The sequence below is a fragment of the Canis lupus genome, chromosome 33 (genome assembly GCF_048164855.1).
Source record: "Canis lupus baileyi chromosome 33, mCanLup2.hap1, whole genome shotgun sequence".
Taxonomy (NCBI): domain Eukaryota; kingdom Metazoa; phylum Chordata; class Mammalia; order Carnivora; family Canidae; genus Canis; species Canis lupus.
Window position 1 is genome coordinate 18,146,829 of NC_132870.1, and position 22,996 is coordinate 18,169,824.

At 37.1% G+C, this 22,996-nt stretch overlaps 1 protein-coding gene and 1 long non-coding RNA gene across 3 annotated transcripts in view; one reads left to right on the plus strand and one right to left on the minus strand.

Moving 5' to 3' along the window:
- The window catches only part of UNC5C (unc-5 netrin receptor C), a 351,352-nt gene that overhangs the window by 109,306 nt on the left and 219,050 nt on the right, over window positions 1-22,996 (minus strand). For both annotated transcript variants that reach the window (XM_072810537.1, XM_072810536.1), the window contains exon 3: window positions 14,632-14,775. In XM_072810537.1, the coding sequence (XP_072666638.1) occupies window positions 14,632-14,775 (144 nt within the window). The remainder of the gene's footprint in view (window positions 1-14,631; window positions 14,776-22,996) is intronic.
- LOC140623828 (uncharacterized) overlaps window positions 2,021-22,996 on the plus strand; it is a 45,288-nt gene continuing 24,312 nt past the window's right edge. The window contains exons 1-5 of the long non-coding RNA XR_012023351.1: window positions 2,021-2,132; window positions 11,969-12,121; window positions 18,291-18,514; window positions 19,576-20,784; window positions 22,851-22,909. This is a non-coding gene — a long non-coding RNA (uncharacterized lncRNA). The remainder of the gene's footprint in view (window positions 2,133-11,968; window positions 12,122-18,290; window positions 18,515-19,575; window positions 20,785-22,850; window positions 22,910-22,996) is intronic.

Below are 22,996 nucleotides of genomic sequence, written 5' to 3' on the forward strand. Positions count from 1 at the left end.
ATATCATCTACAGTATCTAATATTCCTTCTTGTTCTTTTGGAATTGAAGGTTTTATTGCTATATTTTTCAAACTGTGTGTCATGACCCCTTAAAGGGTTATAAAATCAATTTAGTGGATTCAAAAGCAACACTAAAAAATATGAAATGGAATGAAGAGAAAATGCCAAGAGGTATCATACATAGTATTGTGTGTGCATATATATGTGTGTGTTATCTTTACACAGACATATAAATATATATACATACATAAATAATATTTATACATACACAAACACACATATCTGTGTGCATTTCTATGAGTAAGAAGTGAACTATGATAAAAGTATATATTTTTATGGTAGTTCACTGTGAAAATCTGAAAGTTCTGAGAGGCAAGGTAAACACTGTAGCTAAGAGCAGGGTCTTTGCATAGAGAAAATTGGGTTCAGGTTTGACTCTACTATTTGACTGGCTGTGTGACCTTGGGCACACTGTTTAACTTCTTGCCTTCGTTTCTTCAGCTGAAAAATGGGCATAATAATAGTAACTATTTTATAGAGTTATATCAGAAGAGTACTTTTAAACCCTAACACCATGCATGGAATATGTGCCCTAAACATAGTACTCCGCCACCTCACCTTTCCTCACCTCATTAGTAAATTTATCATACTATACAGTATTAGATATCGTCATTACTAGTCAAAATAAACATAATCAAATGAAACAAAACAATTATGAATGTGGGAGGGCTAATTATTTAAGAGGGTGCTTCACAAAGAGAAATCTAGGGACTATCATGCTGTGCTTGATAAAAATGCAGGTTTCATATTCAGGTTGGGCCCTGGGAATCTACACTTTTAAAAGGTCTCACACGTATGTTTTATGCACAGTGCTTAAATCTGAGAACCACCTAATGACTGACTGCTTGATTATTTATGGAACACCCATGGTATACATGGCACTGGGCTAGACACCACAGACAGTAGGAGGGAGTCTTTGGGAGGCCGTGGGAATCAAGCAAATCTGCTTGTGAGCTGGTTTTTACCACCTAGTTTTTAATGGTCCCTACACTGGTATTTCCAGAGTGTCAGTAGTGGAAAGTTTTTGTACAGGCTGACAGATGACAGTGTCTAGCACAGTGACTGAAATTTCACATGTATCCAGGAACCATGCAGGAAACATAAATGATAGAAAATTATGCACAATAATTTTTTTCCCTTGAAACATGATGCCCACCTGAGCTACCTTTCATTTCTAAATTTTAATTGAGACAAGGATACAAAAGCAATTCACTTTTTTTACTCTTACTACTCAGCAATATGCTGTATGTTGTCATATAGGAATGCAGACTCCATGGCCTGCAGATCCCACCTTTGATTGCTTAACAGAAGCTGGTAATGTGAACTGTTACGTGATTTTATTTTCTTTTTTCTAATCATGTAGGTTGTTAGTTGCTTAAAACTTTATCAAGATTTCTTGTGTGGGCCGACATTTTGAGGGCCAAAGCAAGAAGCCTGTGGATTGCCATTTTGAGATGTTGGTCTAGCAAAATCAGTGCTAAGTGTGTCAAAGTTATCTTAACATTTCTTGTGGCCTCTCTCTCACCTCAGAGACAGCCCTTCGGATTTCTCTCCATAGCTCTTCTCTCTTCTGACTCTGAGAAGCTTAACCAAGACATCTTGGTGGGCAAAACAGTTTCTGTTAGTAGGATTGCATATATAACATTTCCTGAATTCATATTTTATAATTATTAATTTATGTTCCTTTGCCTACTTTCAGAAAGAATGTTGGGCAATAAATGTTAGGATTTCAGAATATTAAGTAAGTGGAAATGATGCCATTTTAAATAAATGGAAACTATTAGCACATGAGTCAGGAGAACCAAAAGTTTTCTTGATGGCTGGAAAGATACTTTGTCATTATTTCTGTAATTTTGGATGATTCCATAGGATAAATATGTACCCACATTCTTTCCTGAATCAATGTCTTTATTGCTATGGTTGCCATGTAAACAAAACCCTGAAGTTCTTTCAGGTAAGAGGGAACCTGTCTGGAGTGGTTATGGTTTCTTCTTAGCTCTTGTTCTTTAGAATGGGAGTAGCAAATATTCAGCGCCACCGCCCTTCCCTTACAGTGTATGTGTCCCAAACTAGTAAGTCATTAAATTCTTTTCTATGGAGTTTGAATTAAAGTTTACTTGGCCTCCCCAGCACAGAACTCTGGGAGACTATAACTAAACAGAAGGTAGCATTCAAGATATGATGCATTTGCCTAGAGTTCATGGCACAGAACTTTCTGATATGGGGTGTGTTTGCATAGTTACGACCATCTTTCTATAGGATATTATATCACTGCTAAGTTTCACTTTAAAAAGATAAAGTAATTAATCCCAGACAATTGAATGCTATTTTTTTTTTATTTTAAAAATTCTGTAAGGTCAAATACATCTCAGTGCTTGGTTATTAGTATGTAAGAGATCTTTAATAAATGCTAAATTAGAATCAATTTCCAAAATAATCTGGCAAGTCCCTTTACTGACAGTCTAGGAACAATTTCTCTTATGGTAACAGCGACATCCATAGCTTTCAAAAATATCGCTTATAAAACTATTTGAAATTGCACAGGTCAGCCCCCTTCCTTTTTTTAAAAAATAATAATTTATTTTTTATTGGTGTTCAATTTGCCAACATACAGAATAACACCCAGTGCTCATCCCATCAAGTGCCCCCCTCAGTGCCTGTCACCCATTCACCCCCACCCCCCTGCCCTCCTCCACTTCCATCACCCCTAGTTCGTTTCCCAGAGTTAGGAGTCTTCATGTTCTGTCTCCCTTTCTGATATTTCCTACCCATTTCTTCTCCCTTCCCTTCTATTCCCTTTCACTATTATTTATATTCCCCAAATTAATGAGACCATATAATGTTTGTCCTTCTCCGATTGACTTATTTCACTCAGCATAATACCCTCCAGTTCCATCCTCGTCGAAGCAAATGGTGGGTATTTGTCATTTCTAATGTCAGCCCCCTTCCTTTACAGATAATGCATCTAATCTAAAACCCTGGAGGGTTAACTTACTTGTTCAAATTCACTAGCTATTAGACATTACATGGGTCTGTTGAAGGAGGAGTCCTACGTAGTGGTTGTATTTGTTTCTAGAAATTAACACAAAGTTACTGAAATTACTACCAGAAATTTATTTTCCCATAGTCTGGAAGCCAGCAATTTTACTGGGTCATAATCAAGGGATCAGTAAGGCTTACTTCCTCCAAAAATTCTCTGGGAGAATCCATAGCTTGCCTCTTCCAGATTTTAGTGGCTGCCAGCATTCCTTGGCTTGTAGCTACATCTCTTCAATCTCTGCTTCTCCAGCCCCATGGCCTCCTCCTTTTCTATTTGTGTCAAATCTCCCTCTTTCTCTTATATGGACATTTGTGGTGGTCACCTAGATAATCTCAAATCATTAAGCACATCTACAAAAGGTCCTTTTCCCCTGTAAGATAAGATTTATAGGTTCCAAGGGTTAGGACCCTGATGCCTTTGGGATCATCATGCAGTCTACCACAGTGGTTATGAGTGTGAAGCCTGGATCTACCCACTTGATTTTAAACCTGGTCCTGTACTTATAGAGGGTTTTATGTGTTTGTTTCCTCTTCCCTAAAATGAGAATAATTACAGTAATTATTGCATAGGGTTATTGTAAAGATCAAATAAAGGAATACACATAAAAACCCTTAAGAAGACAATGCTGCTACCTTAAAAGCCATCTGTAAATATCTTCATTCAGATACCCAATTCGTTGAGCCCCTAATCAGTGTAGCTGTGGAATGCTAACAGAGTTCCTGGTTATACTAATATTTAATTAAATAAATATGTTACTTCACTTATTTACTTATTTCTATTAAGAGGCCACGCTCCAAGTATCAGAATTAAGCTTCCTGCCTCCCAAATTGAGCTGGTCTTGATCTAGGGAATTTCTGTACTTAGAAGACATTCATGTTGCACTTAACTGCCATGCTTTCTGACCATCCTCTGTACTTTCTGACTTGGGCCTGTCTTTGCATTGAGCAAATACAGCTGCTTTCCTGTGATTCACATTTTCATACTTCCAAATCTTCAATTAATTCTTTCACAGGTTCAATGAACAGAGAGGTGCTGAACATTTTTTAATGTTTTTTAAAGATTTGTTTTAATGTATTTTCAAAGTACTCTCCTGGTGCATAAAATAATTCTATGACTACATATGGTCATAATACTTGTGTTTTTAGAAGGAAAAGAAGTATCTTTCTTCCAATAATGACAAAAGGTGCTAATTATGTTGTCATAATAGAGTACCAGTTATGCTTAAATCACAAACTCTGGCTGTTAATGGGAAATAACTGCTGTGAACTGACCAGTACAGCAAATTTTGAGAGGACTAGATTAGTCTTCTGAGCTTTGGGTACTTATTAAAAGTAAAAAATGCCTACTTCAAGGCTATGGAACCCTAAAAAGTTTGCCATGGTTTTCTTTTTTCAGGAATAGATTATCTTACCTTGGCTGGAACTTTTTAAAAAATCCTGGTCTTTTTTTTTTTTTTTTTTTTTTAATATTCAGCAACTCTTACAGTGATTGTTAAATGTAAAGGACACAATGTATACACAATGTTGGATGGGGTTCTCTTTTTTACCTGCCTTTTCTTCTCAAATATTGTAAAAGACAAAATAAAACAAACAAAACCCAACCAACCAAACAGCAAAATAAACTACATGAAGTTTCCCCTATAATTAGGTTGAAAAATCAAGAATTGTCACAAGTTTGTTTAAAACTCAGATTTACCATTTCCTAAAGAAGTGACTCAGCCAATTTACCTAAGTTCCCTGTTCCTAAGAAGCTCCCTGATTCTGCTTCAATTTGCAAAATAAGGATAATATCAGAACCTACCTCATAGGATTGTTGGGGGCTTATATTGGAGTTTTATTTTGTAACCTCTTTCTACATTTTATTTTATTTTTTATTTTTTAAAGATTTTATTTATTCATGAGAGACACACAGAGAGAGAGGCAGAGACACACACACAGAGAGGCAGAGACACAAGCAGAGGGAGAAGCAGGCTCCATGCAGGGAGCCCGATGTGGGACTCGATCCCAGGACTCCAGGACCACGCTCTGGGCTGAAGGCAGGCATTAAACCACTGCGCCATCCAGGGATCCCCTCTTTCTACATTTTAAAAAAAGTAATGTTTTTGAGCACTCTTAGGAATTTACAATGAACACTTCCATAATACCATAGTTCACATACGGGGATAGACATTGGAATGATCTTTAAAGAAATTAGCAGAAGGGTTAACTTGGCAATGTTTTCAGTTTGACCCAGGGTTGGCTATCCCTTATTGGACTGAGGTCATTTAAACAGAAAAATCCTGAGTGAACAAAGTCCCCGCAGAAGGGAAACACATTTAAGCCATTCCTTCTTTTTTTCTTGGCTTTGGGGCATTTATAGGACAAACATATTTGTATTCAGTTTTGCTAAAGGGTTTTTTTTTAAATAAATATTTTAGAGCTAGAACTCCAAATGACATCCATTACAGAGAAGAGGAAGAAAAAAAAAAAAACCCGTACAAATCACTCTTTTATATTCATACTGCATCTTTAGTTTTAGAAAAAAATGATTGTATGCCATCACAATATTTTTAAGGTATGTCTTAGGGATAAATAATAAGAAACATGCCAACTTTATGGATGAGGAACCTGACATATCAAAAAGTTAAGGCTCTTTTCTGACTACAAAGGAATGAATGCAATGATTGCAGACAAGGTGGTTTGTTTTTTGTTTTTTCAAATAAGCAGTTTAGCCATAAACTTCCCTTTTCATACAGCATAAAACATTACTTTAATGACACATTTTAGTTCAGTGGGTACCCAGCCCTGCCTATAACACATAGTTAGCTGATTTTTCCCAAAATACAACTTATGAGACAGTGTTCTATCAATTGGTTGTCTACCTCTCAGAATAAACATGAGCTATAAATGTCGATGGATTTGTGGGAACTCTACGAATCTTAGGAACTTCTGTCCAAATGCAATAGAAAATATGCTTGGAAAAATATGGATTGATGCAATCAGATATGTGTTACTGCACATATCTGATTGATGCAATCAGATATGTGTTTTAATCTTGAAATAGGAACCAGGTGATGAACTATTTAATATAACAATTGAGATTTATATGAAACAAGAAGAAATTTATTGCTAAAGGTTGCTGTCTTATTATCTAAAAAAACCTCTAAATTGTGCAGTTAATCTTATCTGGTCTCTGTAACTTATAATTGGCTTACTAGGGGCTTAAATGGTTGCACAAGGAATTGAACCACAGCTCAGAAATGCATGTTAGTGAACAGGCCACTTATTCTGGTGTGCTGGTAAACCTGCAGAATTCTACCAAGATATTTGGTATAAGGCTGCCAGATTCTGTCATAGTATAACCTCAATCTTTCAGAATGCCTGGTTAAAGAAATGTATTATTTGGCCAAATCATTATAATTGAGTATAATTTAATCTTGTTTTCTGAGTAGACAGGTGGGGATTGGAAAAGAAAAATAAAAGGCCATGGGCAATGACTTCTAAATACAACAATTCACAAGATTACGTATATTTAGTGGAAGATATTACTGCCTCACAACAGAAATACTCATTAATTAATTCCTTTAAAAGACTCACTGAGTTCCTAAACTGTGTCAGGCATCACTGTAGACATTTTGGGTTCATCAGTGAATGAATCAAAGAAAAATCTTTGCCCACATGGAACCCACTTTCCAAGTGGGGGAGATAGACCTCTATCCATGAACAAAATAAATACACAAATCTATGATAGCTGAGAAGCTGATAAGTGCTATGAAGAAAATAAAGAAGTGCAAAAATGTAATGGAGGTGTGAAGTGGAGGAGCACGGAAGGTAATCATTTCATTCTACCTGATGTCCTTGAATTACCTGGGTGACAAAACATTTTTACTAAAAGAACATATCATTAGCATTGAATAGCATCATCACTTTGTCCTATTATATGCTTTCAGTTTAATTCAATTTCATCCCATTTATTTATGTCTTCAGTTACTTAGCACCAACCATGTGCAAAGCACCACTTTTAGGCACTGGGGGCCTCCCCACAATAAAGAAAATCAAGTGCCTGACCTTGTAAAGCTTATGTGCTGGTGGTAGAGATAGTCAACATAAAAAGAAACAAATAATGATGAAGAGAAATGCTCTCAAGAAAAACTAAAGCAGGTTTGGGGTTAAGACAGTGACACAGTGGGGGTCAGTGGGCTTTTGGTAAATCGGTGAGGGTTGACCCCTCTGAAGAGGTGACAGACATCTCAGCAGAAATCCGAATGAAAAAAAAAAGTGAGTCACATGTAAGAGCTGGGGAAGAATAATCTGGATGGGAAGGAACAGGTGTTGCAAATAGCCTGTATTTCAAATAAGTGTACTGTATTCTGGAAACAAGGAAACTTGTGTGGTGGGAGCAGACCAAGCAAGGAGACAGGCAGGAACCTGAGGCCTTCTGTTACTTCTGCACCAAATCACAGTGAGCTGATAACATTATGCCTGTGGAAAATAAGATAATGTTGAGAACTACCACCTGACGTAAAAATCATTGTCATCACTCCTCCTGTCTGTACTCAGAGTGTTGTTAAAAGCATGGTCCCTCTTGCTGGTCATACCAGCTTCTCCATATACCAACTGTGAACTCAGGCAAGATTTTTCATCTCCCTTTGTTCTCAGTTTTCCCATCTGTAAAATAGTGATTATTACAGTGGTCATATAGAATTGTTGCGAGGATTGAATGAGCTAATCCATGTAAGTGTTGGTCAAAGGGTATAAATTTCCAATTACTAAATGAATAAGTTCTGGGGATATTTTTCTGCAGCATGGTGACTACAATTAATTACACTGTATTATGTGCTTGCAATTTGCTGACAGAGTAGATGTTAAGTGTTTTCACTAAAAGAAAACAAAGGTAACTATGTGAGGTGAGAAATAAAATGACTGAAACAGTGCCACCATTCTAATCATTATTCTAGAGCCAATCTGTCCAGGACTAGCCACATGGGGCTATCGAACAACTGATATGTGGCTAGTCTTCACAGAGAAGTATTATACATGTAAACACAGCAGATCTCAAAGATAATCATGAGAAAAAAGAATATAAAGTATTTCTTTTTTTAAAGATTTTATTTATTTATTCATGAGAGACACAGAGAGAGAGGCAGAGACATAGGCAGAGGGAGAAGCAGGCTCCCCATGGGGAACCCAATGTGGGACTCGATCCCAGGACCCTGGGACCATCCCTCAAACCAAAGGCAGAGGCTCAACCACTGAGCCACCCAGGTACCCCAAGAATATAAAATATTTCATTAACACTTGTTTATATTTGTTACTGGGATGATAGTTGAGATATAATGGACTAAAAAATATGTTACCAAGATCAATTTTGCCTATTTCTTTTTACTTTTATAAGGTTGGCTACTAGAAAAGTTTAAATGACACATGTGTCTAGTATTATATGTCTTTGCACATCGCTCTTCCGGATAGTATGCTAGGCACTACAGATTCACAAATATGGACAAGGTTTGGTCCAAAACCACACGTGGTCACAAGGTGGCTATGATCCCAGGGAAAAGAACAAGTGAGCAATGAGAAACGAGCATAGAGGGCCACCTTGATCCTTCTTCATTCTTCCCAGGAACTATCATATTCCAATCGGTAGCCAGTGGCCTTTGTGATTTATGGGTTTGCACATAGAATAAAGAAAAAATCCTTTGGAACTATCCTGCTATTCCCAGGAAGATGGATTCTCTATGCACATAAATCCACTATGACTCTTGAATTGTCAGAGAAGGGTGACCATATGGAGTGCTCTTCCATCCTCAGGCATGGGGGAATATTACAATCTAATTGTATGTGAATTTGGCAGAGAATTTCATCCTCTAGAGTCAAGAGCAAAGCCGGGGACATGAAGTTGTAAAAAAGAAGAGACTTTTAAGTTTTTAATGTTAACTCAGTATAGATCAGTATCAAAATGCACAAATAGCATTTAAATCCTATCTGTTGTTATGAACACCTATGATCGTTCACTGAGCATCTGTTTTGTGTCTGGCCCTATGTCATATGCTTTACAAGTTTATCCAATTTAATCTTAAAATAGCCCTATCATTTGCATTTCATGGTTGATGAAACTAGGGCTCAGAGGGGTTAAGTCACGTCACCAAGGTCATATTAGTAAGTCATGACTGGGATTTGAACATAAGTCAACCTGGCTCTAAAACTTATGCTTCTATCATTCCACTGTGCTATCCCTCCCCACGAATAACAACAGCTACATCACCAACAATCACAACATCAAAACAGCAGCCTTAATAAAAACTAAGACATTTCCCCAAGAATGACAGTGTGTGCAAATATTTTGCCTAAATTATATTCCTATCTTAACACTAAGAATTTCCCCATTGACTTTATAACGAGGATACTAGAAGAAACAACCCAATGAAACTGGTAGCCATATTACCATAAAGGCTCTACTTTGGAAAGTCGTCATAGTGTCTACCTGAGGTCTCTCTCAGGAGAAACTCCCCTTTCTGCAATGGAAGCCACAGCACCCATGCAGGTCACTCACACTGCCTTCTAGGAAATGAGTATGATTCTAGAGCAGCCATGTCACGTTCTCAGCCCATACCTAGCTAAATTCTTTTTTTTTATGATTTTATTTATTTATTCATGAGAGACACAGAAAGAAAGGTAGAGACATAAGCAGAGGGAGAAGCAGGCTCTCTGTGGGGAGCCTGATGTGGGACTCGATTCCAGGACCCCAGGATCACAACCTGAACCAAAAGCAAACGCTCAGCCACTGAACCACCCAGGTGCTCTGCCTGGCTAAATTCTAACCTCCATATTTCCTTTTTTTCCCTTCTGCCTAAATAAGTATGTGTCACATACTTATTTTTATTTTTCCTATAGTCTGAATAAATGAAATATTATAAGCAAATAAATAGCAATATTCATTCCTGTCTTATAAACTTCTGAAAATAGAGCTTTTTAGTGAAAGAACAATGATCCTCTCCATCGTACATGTGAGTCTAAGTCTAATTAGGTGAGAGGTAACCGCATTTATTTAAACTTAGCATCATAGTTATTTTTGCCTGATAAAAATTCAAATTTTAATTGCAGTTTATGTGATGGCCATCTGTCAAATATTACTGAGCAAAGCCCCACTTGCTCACTTGAAACAGGGCAAACTAGAAAATCTGAAAGCTTCATGCAATATTAGCAAAAACTCACTTGGTAGAAATCAGCTTTAACAAAGAGAACTGAAATTTAACCCTTTTTTAAAGCGTGATATAAATCTATACGACTACATCTTTTCATGTTGGATGGCCTCTGGCCACACACATAGGAGTTCACTAAAGAATGGAAGTATAGGCAAAATGTTCTTCAGTCTTTTTGCATGAAAATGGAAAGGTGCTATGGGCAAATGAATATCTTACTAAAAGAATTTGTTTTTTTGTTATTTGAAAATGTCAAATTATGTTTAGCAAAGTTTATATAACTCATTGCAAAGAAAGGGTTCTAATATGTATTTAATTTTTATGTGGAGAACAGGGACATATATACAGTGTGTGTGCATATACATATGTATATACACACATACACATACCGTACCATATATATGCTATTATTTATATATATTTGTGCTTATATATGAAATTGGCACAATAAGAGATTCATCATTTGGAACTAAGCAGTCCTTAAACCTTAGCTTTTAGGCAAGCCAATTTAGTATGGAATATAAATTGGCAATTTAAAATATTCATTATAATTGATATTAATGAATGCAGAGCAATGAAAGATAAAGATTAGTCTTACATCATTGTACCTCTTTTGATTATAATTAGAAGCTAACGTTGAATTCATTTAACTATCTGACCAAAACAATTAGTTTCTTGTTTCTTTGACAAATGTTTGAAAATATCTTTTAGCTTCATAATTAATAAAATAAAGTCTTCAAGATTTGTGGTAGATGATTATGTGAATGTCGAGATATGTCCCTGAGATCTCTTTTCAGGACTGATCCCACGTGTTGGGAGCGTTGCCTATGAGAGAGCTCTGTGCCTCTCTCCCGGAACTGCCATTAGTTGAGGAGAGCTCACTTGACCCAGGTCACATAAACTGGTAGGGGTTTAAAACAAGGGCCGACATCCACTGACTAGTCTATGTGGAGGAACAAAGGCCCACTCATGACCTATATCGGTGGGACAATTTTGAAGGGCCATTCAAGCTCCAGAGCTCCCTTGGGGCCGTTCTTTGCTGGACCTACCCTGCAGCTCAATTTTTCCTCTGGCCCAATCCTATGGCCTGCATTCTTCAAGGGGTATTGTTCCTAAGGGTGCTCCTCAACACGTTGCCTGCATGCATGTCCCCAGTCTCAGAGTCTATTCCATGGAGAATCCACAGAAGACAAAGAGAAAATCTCCTTAGATATGCTCTGAGAGGAAAGATAATATATAGCATTTTAATAAACTTCACCAGGAATTTTTATAACAGTTTTATTTCAACAAAATTTATTAAATATCTATGATGTTCTCGGCATTGTGCTAAGCACAAAGGATATAAAGTTAAGCAAAATTGAATTAAGCAATATTGATTTCAAAGAACTTGCTGGCATGAAACATAGACGTTAGAACAAGTGAATATAATTCAATTGAGACAAGCCCTATTTTAAGAGAATGGACACACTGCTCTGGAAGGGTTGAGAAAGGGATGCCTATCTTTCTGGATACCCATTAGACAGGAATGACTTCACTAAGGACATTTGAAACAAATTCTTCAAAAAGCTCAAGACTCTTGAAATCACTTTCTTCTTTTTCTTTCACATGTCACATCCAATCTTTCAACAAAAGCTATCATGTTCACCTTTAAATGTGCAATAGTCCCCCCTTATCTGCTGGTTTGCTTTCAGCAGTCTCAGTGAGCACCAGTCAACTAAGATCCAGAAGCAGATGATCCTCCTGACCTACCATCAGAAGGCCAAGAGTGACTAATGCTACATCACAACGCCTGTGTCATTCATCTCATCATGGAGGCATTTTATCACATCATCACGAGAAGAATTGTGAGTATAGCACGATTAAGATATTTTGAGAGAAAAACCACATGCACTAACTTTTATTACAGTATATTGTTTCAATTGTTGTATTTTAATCATTCTTGTTGTTAATCTCTTACTGTGCCTAATTTATGAATTACACATTATCATAGGTTTGTATAGAAACGACATAGTGTATATATAGGGGTTGGTACTGTCTGCGGTTTCAGGCATCCACTGGGGGGCTTGGCATGTATCTCCCACAGACAAGGGGAACTGCTGGATGTAGGAGCCACACTGCACCAGCTTTGCTGCTTCTAATCTATGCAAGTCTAACATCTCTCACAGATACAGCCTCCTAACTGGGCTTTGTGCTTCTACTCTTGATCTATTTTCAACACAATTTGTGATTCTGCTAACACAGAAGTCAGATCATGAACTGCTCTGCTGAAAACATTCCAAAGTTCTCTTCTAAGAACCAAAGCTGTTACATCTACAGTGTCCTGGGCCATCCACAGAGGAGGGCTAGCACACTCCTGCCCCAGGGTATTGGTATCTGTGGTATTTGCTCCCTCTGCCTGATTCCCCTTGCCCCTCCTTCAGGTTTCTTCAGTTGTCAACATCCTCCAAGGAATTCCCTGACCACACTCCCTCAGCACAACATACCGTCTTTTCCTGCTTTCCTTTTCTTTGTAGTGCTTACCATCTGCTGTGTTCATGAATATTATTTATTTTATTTAGAGTTTGCCCTTGCTCACCTGCACATAACTCCACAAGGGCAGGGATCATTACATGTTTTGTTTTTGGCTCCCTACCCAATACCTACAACAGTCCCATAGAGTAAATGCTTACTAAATATTGTCAAATAAATGAATGTCTACAAATAATGAAGAGAAGTCATAAAAGGGTGAAACCCTCAAGTGTGAACAATAGCCAGAAAGCATAGAAATCAAAGTATTTCTAATCTAGTGTGATGGAAAGGGAAACATTTTTTTGTGGTTGGAGCTGGAAACGTAGGTTGAATATGTTTGAATATGTTTTACATATTCATGAAATATTGTTGTCATGGGCTGAACTGTTCACATGTTGAAGTCCCAACCCTCAGGACCTCAGAATGTGACTTTATTTGGAGATAGGGCCTTTTAAGAGGTGAGGAAGTTAAAATGAGGCTATTAGGGTGGCTTTAATTCAATGTGACTGGTGTCTTTACAAAAAGAGAAATTTAGTCCTGGCCAGTTACAGAGGGAAGGCTGTATAAAGACAGGAGAAATCAACCATCTACAGGCCCAGGAGAGAGGCTTTCGGAGGAGCCAGTACTGCTGGTACCTTGACCTCAGACTTGTAGTCTTCAGAACTGTAAACAAAGAGATTTTTACTGGTTAAGCTGCCCAGTCCATGGTACTTTGTAGGCCAGCCCTAGAAAACTTGTATGATGGCATATGGCACCATAGGGAATTTTAACTTTTTCTCACAAACCACTGTAACATTTTAGCAAGGAGGGAGGGAATCTGTGCAGGGATCTGAGTTTCAGAAAGACTGTGTTTGTGGTAATATGGAGAATAGACTAGAAAAGGGAAACAAGCAGAGCCATGGAGACTTCTTGGAGGGTGTCTGCAGCAGCTGTGATCTAGATCAAGCAGAAGAAAGGAAGGGAAGAGGTGAGTACAGAATTGGGAGAAGCCTCAGAGCCAAGACTGTTGAGACTCAATGATATGTGATAGGTGAGTGATACTGACATCCACCACAAATAATTTAATAAAATGAAGACATACAAAAGAGTTCAAACCATATAATTTACATGGATTTCAGGGGTCTCAGACTGGAGAACATATCTCAATATGGAATGTCATGCTGCTCAAGATGTGAATAGCACTCATTGAGCAAAGGAGCCTGTGAAAAGAGCTGCAGGCCACATCTCTTCTTAGGGATAGTACGCATTAGCATATTTAAAAATCAAAATCTGAATATTTTTCAATGAATAAACCTATTTAACTTATCCCCAAAAAATATTTCCCACACTTATTTGATATTAGAACCCATTTTTTGTGTGTGTGTGTGAGGCACTTCTTACCCTCTCCCTAAACATGAATACTCTAGAAATTAACACAATGATGGAAAATAGTGGTGTATTTTGATGCACTTGACTGGTTCCAAAAATAAATAAGGAAGCTTTGTATGGGCAATTTCTATATCCAACAGTAAAACTAATCAACACTGGTCTAACACATTGGCAGAATAAGCTCATAAAGGAATAGAGTCAGGGTTCCTGTAGCCTAATTCTTCCCAGATGAAAAAAAGAAAACTCAGGATCTTTTGAAAGAATCACTAATTCTTTCACATCCTTAGAGGGGAAACTGTCAACACCTTGAAATACAAAATGATGTTCCGGTGAAGGGGAAAGTGTAGCTCAAATGCATAAATCTGGGAGTTGTGACCAGGGTTCTTTGTATCTAGAGCAGTGATGGTCTCAATTTTCTCACATTCCAAGATGCACTGGTGGAATGTGCATCCCGTGGTGTCCAAGCACAATGACTCACATGCGATGCGCACATAGGCCTTCCTGCTCTTTGTCGTGCCTGCCGAACTCCAGGCCACACACTGACACCAGTAATCTTCGGGCCCAAAGAGTTCTTCCACTTGCTGGCGTGAAATCTCAATGCTTACTTCCCGGACAATGAGACCTGCCAAGGGAAAGAGAGGTTTAAGTCAGGAGAAGTCCTAACAAAATATAAAACATCAAACCATATATTTCCCCCTAGTGATCCTTCTTGATGCCATAGATCAACATTCCAAATATTGTCTTCATCCACTTGTGATTTTCTTCTCATTCCAGTTATTTGTCTCCCAACTTTTTCTTTTCCTTATTTGCTATTTCAAATCTTCTGCTTTCCTCAGAAGATAAAAGTGGAGTAGATCACTGCACAAAATTACACTTTTTGCCAAATAGTCTGACAAATATCCACTAAGTTATCTTCCTGGGTATATTAAAACCCGAACATAAATTTCACATCTGCTAAGGACTGTACCCCAATTAAACAGGTCATTGGAAAGATATCCGTGTGTTGTACATAACCTTACAATGGTTAAATCTTCCTAACTCTTCACATTAAATGACAGAGAATAACCCAAAACTATAATTATAAGAATATAAATTATAAATATATATTGGTTTATGTATATAAATGTATATCACATTTATTATAGTATCATCTGGTACCATGAAGCTATATACAGTTTTACAACACTTTACATAGTTTTACAATAACTGAGTCTTCCTAATTCTTCATAAGAAATGAGAATGACCTAAAACTATAATCATAAGTATATAAATCATAAATATATATAACATATAAGATTTTATTATAATATGACCTAGTACTTTATGAATATGTGGTGATTATTTAAAACTAAGTTATTTTAATAGTTGTATGTTAGTTATTAAGGCATACTATTTTCTTTAAAAAAAATCCTAGTCTCAATTAACAAATCCCTGGTATTCTACTCAAAGACTGTATGACTTTAAAGTTTTCATGCATAATATTTTGAAAGCCCAAATGTTTCTCTTTAATTGTAATGTAACTAAAATCCTGTTAAAGTGGCTTCCAGCTAAAATGCTCAAATAATTGGATTTTATTTTACAGCATTGTGTAATCCTAAATAACAAAAATTGAATTAAGAATCTGGGATTATCATTTCAGGAGTATTTATCTTGATATATCAAAGTGTATTTCATTTATTTCAAGCAAGAGTCGTTCTGCAATGTTCCTCTTTGCACTGAGCAAGAAGGATCATCTGAACAATGTATGTGGGCAACTGCCAATTTTCCTGCACACTCTTTCAAAATGCAATGCTTATTGAGAGAACTAACAGGGGCACAGTTAGGGATAAATATAATAAGCACAGTAAGAAAGATGAAATATATTGCTTTGTAGTTTTTATTCATGTATTTATTCATTCATTCATTGAACAAATATTTATTCAATATCAGTTACGGAAAAGATATTACCCTAGGGACTAGTGAATCTCTGATGAGTAGAATAGTCATTACCCTCAATGAACTTATATTGTGAAGAGGGTACATATTAACTGCAGATTATACCATTATTATTTAATTATAATTGAGTTCAATGCTGCTAAGGAGAAGTATAGAGAAAAGGAGAGGGAATAACAAGGGATCCAACTTAGTATGGAGGATCCAACATGAGTTAAGTTGGTTAAATTATATAGGAGAGGGGCAGAACATATGGGAAGAAGCAGGAAAGAGAATGAGGAGATTGGAACCCAGAAGACAGTTGAGCACCAAACACAGAGATAGTGGCATGAGATGAAGCTGGAGACGAAAAAGATCAGTCAATACACAGTCTTGTAGGCCAGTGGTTCTCAAAGTGTGGCCCTGGAGCAGTTTCATCAGCATTCAATAGGAACTTGCTGGAAATGAAAATTCTTTGGTCCCACTTCAGACTCAAATTGAGTAAGAAATTTTGAGGGTTGGGCCCAGTGATTTGTGGTTTAAAACACTCAAAGAGTTTAGATGCATGCTATAGTTTGAGAACCTGTTGCATACCATGTTTAGAATTTGGGATTTCTTCCTGAAAGTCATGGCTATCATTAAAGTGTTTAAAGCAAGTAAATGACATAATCAAATGAAAATTATATATATAATTATATATATTATAATTATGATATTATAATAATGATATTAATAATTAATGATATATATTATATATATAACCATATATATGATACAGAGTTATCTAGTTAGTTCCTAGAAGGTATGATCTCTTAAACTCTTTGACCATGACTTCTTGGTATAGATGACATGAAGGTATCATCTAAAGACTCTAAAAAAGAGTATTCCAGAACTTACTCTAAAACCGAGAACATGGAACACCTGGCTGGCGTACTGGTTGAGCATCTGCCTTCGGGCCAAGGCATGATCCTGGAATCCTGGGATCAAGTCCCACATCCTGCATGGAGCCTGCTTCTCTCTCTGCCTATGTCTCTGCCTCTCTCTCTATGTGTCTCTCATGAATAAATAAAAAATAAAATCTAAAAAAAAATGAAACTGAGAACATGCTCAAATGGGTAAAAGCCTCAGGGAAATTAATAAATATTCAATAGAGGTAGACACTCTCCCACTGGGGAAATAAGCAATATTTTCTATCATGAACTGAAGAGGACTTGAGACACAGAAACACCTAAACCCTTAGATTCCCCTCAAGGCTCCCTGATCTGAAAAGAAGCCCAGGGAAGTAAATTTTATAAGCCCAAGGCAGGGCAAGATGCTAATGGGGCACTCTATGGCCAAAAGTTTACTAAATGTATTTAAAGTGATTTTAAAGTTTTGAAAATTAGCAAGCCTTCTATGCTTATACAGTGACCATTTAAAAAGAATTTTCAAGTAACTGGCAGAGCTAAATCCCTCACCCCTCTATGAAAAGATTAGTATTTTAATCAGTGTCCAAATAACAAAACAATCTCCATAGCAGAAATCCCAACTTATTAACAAAAAACCATTACTTACTTTCTACTTTTCTAGTCCCTACTCAAGTCCTCTCATTTTCCCATCATACTGTGACTATTCCCATTTTCTGATATCTAGAAGTTCAGGGAAAGATGGAGCACAGCTTTCCCCCTCACTTCCCACCTTTTTTTTTATTCCACTTTCTGGCATTTGATACTTTTGTCTGTTTTACTTGTTTATAACTTCTATCTTCATGCAGAAATTTAGTTACTAGAAACAAAACCCTTCCTTTAAAAGTTGCTGCAGTAAATTTACAGTCACCAAAGGGCTGATAAACCTGCAGTGTGTATTTCCTCCAAACTATAATGGCTTTTTCCAAAATGCAGGGCAGCAACAAACGGGCTCAGGATATTAAAACCATACACAAATATTTTTGTGTCCCAAGATGATAACTTCAGGTTTTATTCCTCATCCTCTCCTCCCCCAACTTTTTACTTACAGCAATTACAGGAAACCTAATTAAATGCTAGGGTAACTACACTAGGGCCACTGGATCCTTCAGGCCAAATAGGCTCACGGATGTTTCTACTGACCACAAATCTGAGGCTTTTGAAGAAGCCACAGACCGACCCTCCTGCTACAGGGATTATTCATAGTATGAATGTTCTGAATTGTGTGGCTCAGGCTCTCTGGGGGTGCAGGAGTCAAGCACACACTGATTTTTGTCTTCAGCTTCATAGATGGCCCATTCAGGAGGAGAGGAATGAATTAGTTGTGTACAGTTGTCCTGCCACATGCCTAAAGTTTACATTCCAACTTCTGGTCAACAACACTAGAACAGGAAAGAACTAAAGCAGCAAGTCTCTAAACACTTAACAGCTCAGAATGCCCTACAATCAGCTGCATTATTCAAGCTATGAGGAACTTTGTTATGTACCATCTTTTCATTACTGCAGGTAAGTTCATTACCTATGACACTCTGCTCATCAAACCAGAGGCTAGTGGTTTGACTAAAAGTAGGTAATATTATTTCTCTTTGAAAGTAAAATTTTAAATCTGCTTGAAGTCCTGAGATGGAAAAAGCAAGCTGCCTTGAAATTTGTAATGCCATCAGCATTACTTCCAAGGAGGGCTGGGCTGCTTTGAAGAACATTTGGGAACTTGAAATTGGTTTCAGGTTACTCAAGGGTGGGGAGAAACGCTTCGTTCTACAGATTTGCTCAAATACAAATGTGTATTTTCCATCATGTCTGATAAGATCAAAGATTTTCCATCATCATTCTTCCTTTAATAGCAGCATCTCAAGGATGCATGCTGTTTGAAGTTTGCAGTGATCTGCTTTTATAATAGGATTCATTGTGGTTTGGGAGCCAGAGTGCAGGCAAGTAATTAGCATGCTGTATCAAGAAGTCTTATAATGAATATGAATATGCACTTGCTAATAGGGAGTTTCAAATGATTTTAGAAATCCAGATGCAAATGCAACCCTCTGATTGGATCTTTGTTAAGGCTATACATGCGTATGGCAATAAAATCTGGTAAAATATTTTCCTTATCTTTAGCAAAATTTTAATTTTATAATAGTGTTCAGGCACCACAATAGTTTTTTCTAGAGATTATGATAAAGTGATCACAAATACATGATGAATACTATTGAATAACTATTTAAAATGATATGTATATTTCCCCAGAAAAAATAATCTATAGTACTGCCAACAAACATTAAGAGTTCACTAATGTCAAAAATTATGTCAAGTTCCAGAAACATAAAGATGGACAAAATCTCATTTCCAACATTGTGCTCTTCATTTATCCCATTTATTAAGTGATATTCCAAAATCATGCATCATCTCGAAAGATTTTTTGAAATGTGGTCATCAAATTCTCACCTTCTGATACCCCATGTATATTTCACCAAAAAGCATCGTGACTTCAAATTAGACATGGGTGTTATGTATGCCTGAGTTGTATTTCTCATTCTTCTTAATTACTTTATCTTTCATATGACAATGGGAAGGTTTGAGACATCATGTTGTGTAGACCTACCAATTTGGTTCTCTCCAACACTCTCCCAACACTCTCCCTTGGGAAAAGAGCTGCAGAGGTCACTACCAAATCTCATTATAGTGCATTCGCAGGACAGAGGTTGGTGGGAAGTGTATGGAGCTTCAGGTAAGGATGATCTGGGATATATTGTAACACTTTATTGAATTAGCGTGGTCTCTTTCTCATGCTTTATTCCATAGCTTAATCTTATTAGTTTTCACTAATATGATCTCAAGTATTGTACATATCAGTTCTAGATGTCTTAATATAAATTAAATTACACAAAATATCAGCATAATTTAAAAGGATGTAATACCCCCAAAAAACCCCTGACAATTATTTCAGCTGCTCACAAAATAATCAATATAGTAACCTGAAAGGCAGAACTGTACAATCAAGATATGGTTTTATGTTACATGAAGTCATCTGACAATCTTTAAGCTATATCAGGAAAAGACATGCAAACACATAATTCATCAAGTTTTCTCTGAAATGTTTTTCTTAGATTTTTAATATAATATTTAATATATAAACAGGCCATCTAAAATTATTTTGTTTAATTGAAAATTGCAACTTACTGGTATATTAAATTATATTATAAGTATAATTTTGTTAAAGTTACATTTATTATCTTTGTAGTCAAGATGAATTTACCTAAAAGTCAAAGAATAACATGGCTGGGACTGAATGGTTCAAAGTTGTTGCCTGGAAGTATTTCATACCTAGGCCATTGACTTGACTTCCTTTTTTACATGATAATTTCTAGTGACTTGGGTTCTGTTTGGCATTCTGTGCCCAGTGAGGATCTGTGTTTTATTATGTTTTTGTTTTGTCTAGAACTGAGAAGAAAATATTTGTTGGATTGTGTATCTGGAGTGGGAATACTCCTAGTGCTTTTTAGAAAGCTATATGAGAACCACAGATAAAGGCAGTTTTTCCTCCTTAAAACTTGAAATGTTAATTGCAAGATGATATTACAATAGTTATAATTGATACTCTGACAACACTAATACTGTTTTCCTATCCTTTGAAGAAGTGTCAGGTTTTAGATGCTATTACAGGAGAACCAGTCCTCCTACTTTTGATTTGACTTTCCAACCACCACCAAACTTAGAGCTGCAAATATTAATGACAATTGGAGTGGAGAGTCTGCAAAATGCTCTTTCTTACATACAGAGTGGTAATGAGTCAATAGATTAATTCTACAGGGGGATCCTTGGGTGGCTCAGTGGTTTAGCGCTTGCCTTTGGCCCAGGGTGTGATCCTGGGGCCCCGGGACTGAGTCCCATATCGGGCTCCCCGCCTGGAGCCTGCTTCTCCCTCTGCCTGTGTCTCTACCTCTCTCTCTCTCTCTCTGTGTCTCTCATGAATAAATAAATAAAATCTTAAAAAAATAGATTAATTCTACCAGTTGTGCCCCATCATTATTTCCCATTCTTAAGTTTAGTGATTAAAAAACCTGTTGAATGTCTGTTCCAAGAAGTCTTTGTGAGACCAAAATGGGAGCTAAAATCTTTCTGTATTTAACTTCTGCTGTGTGTGTCAATGTTCCCTGGAATATAAAAAAGTGATCTTGTAAAATATGATGGCAATTTAATTTGGAAGGGCACAAAGCATATCCATTGACATAGCAAATACATTACTCATCTAAATATTTTTCAAAAAACGTGAAGCTCATTACATAAATATTTGAATATACATTCCAACATCTTTCTTTAAAGTATAATTATTAACAATTATCTAAATCATAACTACACACATTACTTCCTGTTTTTATTTCATGTAATACATTGATAACTTCAGTAGAAATAATTTTTAACAACATTTAAAAAAAGATCCTGCCCATAAGGGTTGCGGAGAATACTGTATTCCTGAATATCGATCTAACCGTGAACTGGTGAATTACAGACCTTATTATTTACCCTTATTATTACCAGTCACTCATTTAATAGTTATTTACAGGGGATCCCTGGGTGGCGCAGCAGTTTAGCGCCTGCCTTTGGCCCAGGGCACGATCCTGGAGACCCGGGATCGAATCCCACGTCGGGCTCCCGGTGCATGGAGCCTGCTTCTCCCTTTGCCTGTGTCTCTGCCTCTCTCTCTCTCTCTCTCTCTCTCTGTGTGTGACTATCATAAATAAATAAAAATTTTAAAAAATAGTTATTTACACAGACTCTGCCACGTGCCATGCACTGTTCTGTGTGCTGGGGGACAGTGGTAAAGAAGGCACATAAGGCCTCTGTCCTTCACGATGCATTGTGGAGACAGTTCTTGAGCACTTATTTTATGTGCTGCCATTTCCAAGGCAGCCAGAGGATCCATCCATCCATCCTTCCTTTCTTCCTTCCTTCCTTCCTTCCTTTCTTTTTTTAAGATTTTATTTATTTATTCATGACAGGCACAGAGAGAGAGAGAGAGGCAGAGACACAGGCAGAGGGAGAACCAGGCTCCATGCAGGGAGCCTGATGTGGGACTCGATCTGGGGTCTCCAGGATCACGCCCTGGGCTGAAGGTGGCGCTAAACCGCTGAGCCACCTGGGCTGCCCCAGAGGATCCTTTCTTTAGAAGTTTACTGTCTAATACTGAAAACAAATAGAAGCGTACTGAGTAAAGTGACTCTGTCACATGCATTGCACATGTGTCAGGACAGTGACTGGCACACATATTTGTCCAGTTAATGTATGTTAACTGAATGAATGGTTTACACCTATACAGCTATAATATTAAGTAGTGTTAAAAATTCCAGATATAAGTAAATTGAATTGTAACTCAGGGGTACAAGTAACTAGAATTTATTGAATATCCACCACATGTCTCAGGTCATTTGCATAATAATCTTTGGAAATGGGTATTATTATACCTGTACTGTAGGTAAAGAGTGGAAGTCATGATTTAAACAATTTTCCTGTAGCCAATGATGGGCGAAATCAGGATTGAGATCCATTATGTAACTGAACCCTATGATCTCGTTCCTTTCCTTATACTGATATTCCTTAAACTGTGTCTCAACAAAGTGTTCTTGGGGCTCCTGGATGGTTAAGTCATTTAAGAGTCTGCTTTCCACTCAAGTCCTGATCCTGTGGTCCTGGGATCATAGGCTCCCTGCTCTCCCTCACCCTCTGCTCCTCCCACCCCGCTCACACTTCATGCTCTCTCTCTGTCAAGTGAATAAATAAAAATATTTTTTAAAAAGGTATTCTTTGGTCAAATAATTGGGGATTTCTGTTTAATATATCTTCCTCTTAGAAACACAGAATGCTAATCAGCATATTGAAGACACTGGTCAGAAGTTCTGCCATTAAAAAGTATGTTTAATTTGGACTGCCATGATTTCCCCCAAATTTATCGAACCATATAACCCTACAGTCAACATAAAGACAGAGCCCCATCTC